The sequence below is a fragment of the Pseudochaenichthys georgianus genome, unplaced genomic scaffold (genome assembly GCF_902827115.2).
Source record: "Pseudochaenichthys georgianus unplaced genomic scaffold, fPseGeo1.2 scaffold_1361_arrow_ctg1, whole genome shotgun sequence".
Lineage (NCBI taxonomy): Eukaryota > Metazoa > Chordata > Actinopteri > Perciformes > Channichthyidae > Pseudochaenichthys > Pseudochaenichthys georgianus.
In genome coordinates this window covers 1210-10301 of record NW_027262238.1, presented here as the reverse complement: position 1 = coordinate 10301, position 9092 = coordinate 1210, and the positions used below count along the sequence as shown (strand labels likewise).

Here is a 9092-nt window from a genome sequence, read left to right as displayed (position 1 = left end):
ACCCAAATACCTGTACTTTCTACTTCTCACATGTTGAACTCAAATACCTGTACTTTCTACTTCTTACATGTTGAACTCAAATACCTGTACTTTCTACTTCTCACATGTTGAACTCAAATACCTGTACTTTCTACTTCTCTCATGTTGAACTCAAATACCTGTACTTTCTACTTCTCACATGTTGAACTCAAATACCTGTACTTTCTACTTCTTACATGTTGAACTCAAATACCTGTACTTTCTACTTCTCACATGTTGAACTCAAATACCTGTACTTTCTACTTCTTACATGTTGAACTCAAATACCTGTACTTTCTACTTCTCACATGTTGAACTCAAATACCTGTACTTTCTACTTCTCTACATGTTGAACTCAAATACCTGTACTTTCTACTTCTCTACATGTTGAACTCAAATACCTGTACTTTCTACTTCTCTACATGTTGAACTCAAATACCTGTACTTTCTACTTTCTACATGTTGAACTCAAATACCTGTACTTTCTACTTCTCACATGTTGAACTCAAATACCTGTACTTTCTACTTCTCACATGTTGAACTCAAATACCTGTACTTTCTACTTCTCACATGTTGAACTCAAATACCTGTACTTTCTACTTCTCACATGTTGAACTCAAATACCTGTACTTTCTACTTCTCACATGTTGAACTCAAATACCTGTACTTTCTACTTCTTACATGTTGAACTCAAATACCTGTACTTTCTACTTCTTACATGTTGAACTCAAATACCTGTACTTTCTACTTCTTACATGTTGAACTCAAATACCTGTACTTTCTACTTCTTACATGTTGAACTCAAATACCTGTACTTTCTACTTCTTACATGTTGAACTCAAATACCTGTACTTTCTACTTCTTACATGTTGAACTCAAATACCTGTACTTTCTACTTCTCACATGTTGAACTCAAATACCTGTACTTTCTACTTCTTACATGTTGAACTCAAATACCTGTACTTTCTACTTCTTACATGTTGAACTCAAATACCTGTACTTTCTACTTCTCACATGTTGAACTCAAATACCTGTACTTTCTACTTCTCACATGTTGAACTCAAATACCTGTACTTTCTACTTCTTACATGTTGAACTCAAATACCTGTACTTTCTACTTCTCACATGTTGAACTCAAATACCTGTACTTTCTACTTCTCACATGTTGAACTCAAATACCTGTACTTTCTACTTCTCACATGTTGAACCCAAATACCTGTACTTTCTACTTCTTACATGTTGAACTCAAATACCTGTACTTTCTACTTCTCTCATGTTGAACTCAAATACCTGTACTTTCTACTTCTTACATGTTGAACTCAAATACCTGTACTTTCTACTTCTCACATGTTGAACTCAAATACCTGTACTTTCTACTTCTCACATGTTGAACTCAAATACCTGTACTTTCTACTTCTCACATGTTGAACTCAAATACCTGTACTTTCTACTTCTCACATGTTGAACTCAAATACCTGTACTTTCTACTTCTCATATGTTGAACTCAAATACCTGTACTTTCTACTTCTCACATGTTGAACATAAATACCTGTACTTTCTACTTCTCACATGTTGAACTCAAATACCTGTACTTTCTACTTCTCACATGTTGAACTCAAATACCTGTACTTTCTACTTCTTACATGTTGAACATCAAATACCTGTACTTTCTACTTCTTACATGTTGAACTCAAATACCTGTACTTTCTACTTCTTACATGTTGAACACAAATACCTGTACTTTCTACTTCTTACATGTTGAACTCAAATACCTGTACTTTCTACTTCTTACATGTTGAACTCAAATACCTGGATGTGTGTACTTCTACTTGAATAAAGGATGTGTGTACTTCTACTTGAGTAAAGGATGTGTGTACTTCTACTTGAGTAAAGGAAGTGTGTACTTCTACTTGAGTAAAGGATGTGTGTACTTCTACCTGAATAAAGGATGTGTGTACTTCTACTTGAGTACAGGATGTGTGTACTTCTACTTGAGTAAAGGATGTGTGTACTTCTACTTGAGTAAAGGATGTGTGTACTTCTACTTGAGTAAAGGATGTGTGTACTTCTACTTGAGTAAAGGATGTGTGTACTTCTACTTGAGTAAAGGATGTGTGTACTTCTACCTGAATAAAGGATGTGTGTACTTCTACTTGAGTAAAGGATGTGTGTACTTCTACCTGAGGAAAGGATGTGTGTACTTCTACTTGAGTAAAGGATGTGTGTACTTCTACTTGAGTAAAGGATGTATGTACTTCTACCTGAGGAAAGGATGTGTGTACTTCTACTTGAGTAAAGGATGTGTGTACTTCTACTTGAGTAAAGGATGTGTGTACTTCTACTTGAGTAAAGGATGTGTGTACTTCTACTTGAGTAAAGGATGTGTGTACTTCTACTTGAGTAAAGGATGTGTGTACTTCTACTTGAGTAAAGGATGTGAGTACTTCTACTTGAGTAAAGGATGTGTGTACTTCTACTTGAGTAAAGGACGTGAGTACTTCTACTTGAGTAAAGGATGGGTGTACTTCTACTTGAGTAAAGGATGTGTGTACTTCTACTTGAGTAAAGGAAGTGTGTACTTCTACTTGAGTAAAGGATGTGTACTTCTACCTGAGTAAAGGATGTGTGTACTTCTACTTGAGTACAGGATGTGTGTACTTCTACTTGAGTAAAGGATGTGTGTACTTCTACTTGAGTAAAGGATGTGTGTACTTCTACTTGAGTAAAGGATGTGTGTACTTCTACTTGAGTAAAGGATGTGTGTACTTCTACTTGAGTAAAGGATGTGTGTACTTCTACTTGAGTAAAGGATGTGAGTACTTCTACTTGAGTAAAGGACGTGTGTACTTCTACTTGAGTAAAGGACGTGAGTACTTCTACTTGAGTAAAGGACGGGTGTACTTCTACTTGAGTAAAGGACGTGTGTACTTCTACTTGAGTAAAGGATGTGTGTACTTCTACTTGAGTAAAGGATGTGTGTACTTCTACTTGAGTAAAGGATGTGTGTACTTCTACTTGAGTAAAGGAAGTGTGTACTTCTACTTGAGTAAAGGATGTGTGTACTTCTACCTGAATAAAGGATGTGTGTACTTCTACTTGAGTAAAGGATGTGTGTACTTCTACCTGAGGAAAGGATGTGTGTACTTCTACTTGAGTAAAGGATGTGTGTACTTCTACTTGAGTAAAGGATGTATGTACTTCTACCTGAGGAAAGGATGTGTGTACTTCTACTTGAGTAAAGGATGTGTGTACTTCTACTTGCGTAAAGGATGTGAGTACTTCTACTTGAGTAAAGGATGTGTGTACTTCTACTTGAGTAAAGGACGTGAGTACTTCTACTTGAGTAAAGGATGTGTGTACTTCTACTTGAGTAAAGGATGTGTGTACTTCTACTTGAGTAAAGGATGTGTGTACTTCTACCTGAGGAAAGGATGTGTGTACTTCTACTTGAGTAAAGGATGTGTGTACTTCTACTTGAGTAAAGGATGTATGTACTTCTACCTGAGGAAAGGATGTGTGTACTTCTACTTGAGTAAAGGATGTGTGTACTTCTACTTGAGTAAAGGATGTGTGTACTTCTACTTGAGTAAAGGATGTGTGTACTTCTACTTGAGTAAAGGATGTGAGTACTTCTACTTGAGTAAAGGATGTGTGTACTTCTACTTGAGTAAAGGACGTGAGTACTTCTACTTGAGTAAAGGATGGGTGTACTTCTACTTGAGTAAAGGATGTGTGTACTTCTACTTGAGTAAAGGATGTGTGTACTTCTACTTGAGTAAAGGAAGTGTGTACTTCTACTTGAGTAAAGGATGTGTGTACTTCTACCTGAATAAAGGATGTGTGTACTTCTACTTGAGTAAAGGATGTGTGTACTTCTACTTGAGTAAAGGATGTGTGTACTTCTACTTGCGTAAAGGATGTGAGTACTTCTACTTGAGTAAAGGATGTGTGTACTTCTACTTGAGTAAAGGACGTGAGTACTTCTACTTGAGTAAAGGATGTGTGTACTTCTACTTGAGTAAAGGATGTGTGTACTTCTACTTGAGTAAAGGACGTGAGTACTTCTACTTGAGTAAAGGATGTGTGTACTTCTACTTGAGTAAAGGAAGTGTGTACTTCTACTTGAGTAAAGGATGTGTGTACTTCTACTTGAGTAAAGGATGTGTGTACTTCTGCTTGAGTAAAGGATGTGTGTACTTCTCCTTGAGTAAAGGATGTGTGTACTTCTACTTGAGTAAAGGATGTGTGTACTTCTACTTGAGTAAAGGATGTGTGTACTTCTACTTGAGTAAAGGATGTGTGTACTTCTACTTGAGTAAAGGAAGTGTGTACTTCTGACATTTCTGGTAATAGCAGTAACGAGGCTGTGTTTATTTACAAAACAATTAAAAGCTTTATTTATTATAAATATTTACACATTTTACAAATCAAGCGTACCGTCGTTAACATCGGTGAAGTAATCAATACGTAGTAACAAAAATCATCTCACAGAAAGAAGCAGAAACTATTTAAAAGACACATCAAATCAAGAGGAGGGTCTTCAGTCGGAGACGATCCTCACTTAATGCACACCGACACCAGCTTCAGGATCGCCTCCCTGCAGAACACACACACACACACACACACACACACACACATCTTGTTTCTGGACATGAAGGCAGCTGATGGAGTAAAGGTTCAGGCTGAGCCTCACCTGACGAACGGGATGTAGGACAGGCTGTACCTGCAGAGAGAAGTCCTCTGATGTCAGACACTCAAAGTCAGTCAAGTGTGAAGTGCAGACGTGCAGAAGTGGAGACTCACCAGGCGAACGACAGGATCTGCAGGATGACGAACAACAGAGCGAGGCCGAAGTTCTTCCACTGAGAGAAAATAAGAGATAAGACGTATTAATACTTTGATAAGACAAAGTATTAATGAAGTATTAATACTTCATTAATACAATATACAGGGGAATTCAACAACATTACACATTCTCACTGCAGGAAATGGTCTTTAGTGATATTTATACCTGAAAGACAACATGCAGATATAAATAAATGCATGCATTCAAATTAAACAACAAAAATAAGTATATAAATGAAATAAAAATAACAAATATATTTTATGTATTTTTTATTTTTTATCAAACAGAAAAAAAACAAGGACAAAATATATAATTGTTTTGTTTATTTGTATTTTTTTTTAATAAATGTGTAAACAAACAAACATATATAAATATGACTTTTGGCTTATATCTAATAAAACAGAAATAAATGAATATATATATTTTGATATGCTCTAAGTGTTGGTCACGTGAGCTCACCCAGAAGGCGGCGCAGAGCGTCAGCACCAGGCACGTCTAGAGGACAAGAGGAAATCATCAACACGTTCTTTATGAGCTCCCAGCTCTGGCCCCCGGAGGGTGAGCGGCGATACGTACGATCATGAGGGTGGTGGCCAGCGCCCGGGTCTTATCACACATCTTCTTCAGCTGCCTCAGCGGACCCATCAGGAACATGGTGCTGGAACACAGGAGTCACACGTCTGAACGTTCAGAGGACGCCAGAACTCGTGCTCTGATACCCTGATGAGCTGCTGCTGCAATGTGCAGAGTATACCTTTAGAGGTACTTATACTTGAGTATTTCCATTTTCTGATACTCAACTCCTCGACATACATAAATGCATCAATAGCCATATATGGATCATTAGAGTAAAGGGTCTTTGTGTGTGTGTGTGTGTGTGTGTGTGTGTGTGTGTGTGTGTGTGTGTGTGTGTGTGTGTGTGTGTGTGTGTGTGTGTGTGTGTGTATGGATCATTAGAGAAGGGTCTTTTAACTTTTAATACCGTACTTTAATATTCATGCTAATACTCCTGTATTTAGTAAAGCAGGACGTACTGATTACTGATTGTAATGCAGTATTTGTACACTGTGGTATTAATACTTTTACTTGATTTAAGTGTGTGTGTGTGTGTGTGTGTGTGTGTGTGTGTGTGTGTGTGTGTGTGTGTGTGTGTGTAGACACTGACCTGCCCAGAGTACAGATGTTTCCTAAAGTGTAAAAAACGATGAAGAGGGTGATGCCGACCTTCGGGATGAAGAGCACACACACTCCCTGCAACACACACAGCAACACGGTGGTTAAAATACACACACACACACACTCTCAAACCCTCTCCTGTAGTGTTTAATATTATGTATTAAGTATCATCTCTAAATACACACACACACACACACACACACACACTGCAGCTGGCACTTTAAAGGCAGGATGGATGAATGTCGCCTACCTGCTAAACAGCACGAGAGGCAACAACCAGGAAGAGACTCAAAGACTACAAAGAGACATCAAAGGACTACAAAGAGATCAAAACAAAAAGACAGCATAGCCAGAAAAAACATTCATGCAAAAGAGAAACCAGAAACTACACGACGACAAAGAGACCGATAACCGACAGCCAACTTAACTACATAAGGCCCGAAACAAGACACAGACACAAACAACCACAACAAGGTTCAGTCAGAAGACGGCTGCCAGAGTAAACTGAATAAGAAAGAGACCAAAGAACTCCAGCCAGATGAAACCAAAGAACTGCAGCCAGATGAAACCAAAGAACTGCAGCCAGATGAGACCAAAGAACTCCAGCCAGATGAAACCAAAGAACTCCAGCCAGATGAAACCAAAGAACTCCAGCCAGATGAAACCAAAGAACTCCAGCCAGATGAGACCAAAGAACTCCAGCCAGATGAAACCAAAGAACTCCAGCCAGATGAAACCAAAGAACTCCAACCAGATCAAACCAAAGAACTCCAGCCAGATGAAACCAAAGAACTCCAGCCAGATGAAACCAAAGAACTCCAGCCAGATGAAACCAAAGAACTCCAGCCAGATGAAACCAAAGAACTCCAGCCAGATGAAACCAAAGAACTCCAGCCAGATGAAACCAAAGAACTCCAGCCAGATGAAACCAAAGAACTCCAGCCAGATGAGACCAAAGAACTCCAGCCAGATGAGACCAAAGAACTCCAGCCAGATGAAACCAAAGAACTCCAGCCAGATGAAACCAAAGAACTCCAGCCAGATGAAACCAAAGAACTCCAGCCAGATGAAACCAAAGAACTCCAGCCAGATGAGACCAAAGAACTCCAGCCAGATGAGACCAAAGAACTCCAGCCAGATGAGACCAAAGAACTCCAGCCAGATGAAACCAAAGAACTCCAGCCAGATGAAACCAAAGAACTCCAGCCAGATGAAACCAAAGAACTCCAGCCAGATGAGACCAAAGAACTCCAGCCAGATGAGACCAAAGAACTCCAGCCAGATGAGACCAAAGAACTCCAGCCAGATGAAACCAAAGAACTCCAGCCAGATGAAACCAAAGAACTCCAGCCAGATGAAACCAAAGAACTCCAGCCAGATGAAGGCGAGCAGAATTAACATAAAATACCCAAAACAAAACCAATCATTGGAGACACACCAAAACCCCCGAAGGAAGTGCGGGACAACAAAGAGACAACACTTCAAAGAGGACACACCATTCCTAAAAAGTAGTTAAAGGGCCCGTGTCGTGCTTCTGGTTCTGACCCGCCCCCTTGTGTTCTGAAGCTTCTGCATGTGAACGGTCTGCAGAGTCAAAGCCCTCATAGTGCAGCCTGCAGGAGTAACTCTCACACAGAGAAGACCTGTCTGTCCCTGAACGCCTCGCTGGACATTTCTCTTTTCCCATTGTTTGCTTCCTGGGTTCTGTGACGTGTGCACACCCAACAACAAATGACCGGGTTGGCCCAAATGGACCAATCCGCGGAGCCCCCCACTCACCAGATCGACTTGCATAATAATAAATAATATATTTAATTTATATAGCGCTTCTCATCTGCCAAGACAAATCTCGAAGTGCTTCACAACAAGGGATACTGATACGCTTTGAGATAAAAGACAAATAATTGTAATAATAAGAAGAAATCAAAAAATAAAATATAAAATAGAGTACAAAAATAAAAGTCGGAGATAGCGATAACAATGGCAGTACTCCAGGTGTACCGTGCTCAAAGTTTATTGGAAGGCCTGCCGAAAGAAGAGGGTCTTAAGGCCGGTTTTGAAGACCTCGGTGGAAGCGGCAGATCAGCTGATCTGGGAGGGAGTTCCAGAGGCGCGGGGCGAACGAGCAGAAGGCTCGGTCTCCCATTGTTCGGAGCATAGAGCTCCCTGGCTGGTAATAGAGGAGTTGGGATGGTGGAGAAATGCTCTCCGCAGACCCGTTCTCACGGCCCGTCCACAGCGGCGTGCGTTGAAGCTTCCAACGCTTCTGACCATTCACTTTGAATGGGGTGACGTCACTTTTAGCCGAACTGCATTGTGGGAAGCGACGTGGAGCGTAGCTGGCGTGGCTCGCTGAAAAAGTCGAGCAATGTTTAACTTTTGACGCCTCAGCAGAAGCGTCAGCCAATCGAATCGTATGCCAGTACAAGCTCTAGCCAATCAAACCGCTGCTTGTGTGTCAGGGGCGGGAGATTCATGTGATTGGTTGTTGGTCGAGTTTCAGACACGCCCACCGGCAAGCGTCAACGCACGCCGCCGTGTAGACGGGCCGGCACAGCGCGACAAACCTTTCTCTAACTCATCAAGCCACACTTATTGTTTTTACTTCGGCTGTGAGTGTGTGTGTGCTCAGGGTGAGTTTCGCTTGTTCTCGCCGACCCGGAAGCCTGTCCGCTCCTCGCAGCAACGAGCCTCGCAACGTCCTGACCAATCAGAGCACAGTGGGCTCACAGGGAGGGGGGGGAGGAGCTCAGCAATGGAACTATGATCAGTAGAACTGGCCGTGACACGGGACCTTTAATATAGACGAGTGTAAAACTACAAAAGACGCAAAACGGAACAAGAGACACAAATAACTGCAAAGACACCCAAAGAAAGTTCAACTGAAGACATGAAACTACCTCAGAGACACGAGATGGAACAGAGAGACATGAAACTACCTCAGAGACACGAGATGGAACAGAGAGACATGAAACTACCTCAGAGACACGAGATGGAACAGAGAGACATGAAACTACCTCAGAGACACGAGATGGAACAGAGAGACATGAAA

The 9092-nt window shown here is 40.8% G+C and overlaps 2 protein-coding genes across 2 annotated transcripts; one reads left to right on the top strand and one right to left on the bottom strand.

The window, feature by feature from the left end:
• Positions 1–4444: 4444 nt before the first annotated feature.
• LOC117440978 (vesicle transport protein SFT2A-like) lies at positions 4445–6114 on the bottom strand. Its single transcript, XM_034077179.2, has 6 exons — positions 6030–6114; positions 5441–5522; positions 5324–5359; positions 4822–4880; positions 4712–4741; positions 4445–4615 (listed from the first exon to the last, which is right to left on the bottom strand). Exons 2-6 carry the CDS (start codon positions 5516–5518, stop codon positions 4576–4578), a joined length of 243 nt encoding a protein of 80 aa, XP_033933070.2. The 5' UTR covers positions 5519–5522; positions 6030–6114; the 3' UTR covers positions 4445–4575.
• Positions 6115–6578: 464 nt separating this feature from the next.
• On the top strand, positions 6579–7750 carry LOC139433220 (probable serine/threonine-protein kinase samkC). The gene is made up of 2 exons (XM_071202143.1): positions 6579–7424; positions 7607–7750. Exons 1-2 carry the CDS (start codon positions 6579–6581, stop codon positions 7748–7750), a joined length of 990 nt encoding a protein of 329 aa, XP_071058244.1.
• The last annotated feature ends 1342 nt before the right edge of the window (positions 7751–9092 follow it).

Coding starts and splice junctions, on each gene's coding strand:
- LOC117440978 (XM_034077179.2), bottom strand. CDS start 5,518: ATGTTCCTGATGGGTCCGCTGAGGCAGCTGAAGAAGATGTGTGATAAG. Junction 5,360..5,440: donor TGGCCACCACCCTCATGATC/GTACGTATCGCC, acceptor CTTGTCCTCTAG/ACGTGCCTGGTGCTGACGCT. Junction 4,742..4,821: donor CAGATCCTGTCGTTCGCCTG/GTGAGTCTCCAC, acceptor TTCTCTCTGCAG/GTACAGCCTGTCCTACATCC.
- LOC139433220 (XM_071202143.1), top strand. CDS start 6,579: ATGAAACCAAAGAACTGCAGCCAGATGAAACCAAAGAACTGCAGCCAG. Junction 7,425..7,606: donor AGAACTCCAGCCAGATGAAG/GCGAGCAGAATT, acceptor TGTGTTCTGAAG/CTTCTGCATGTGAACGGTCT.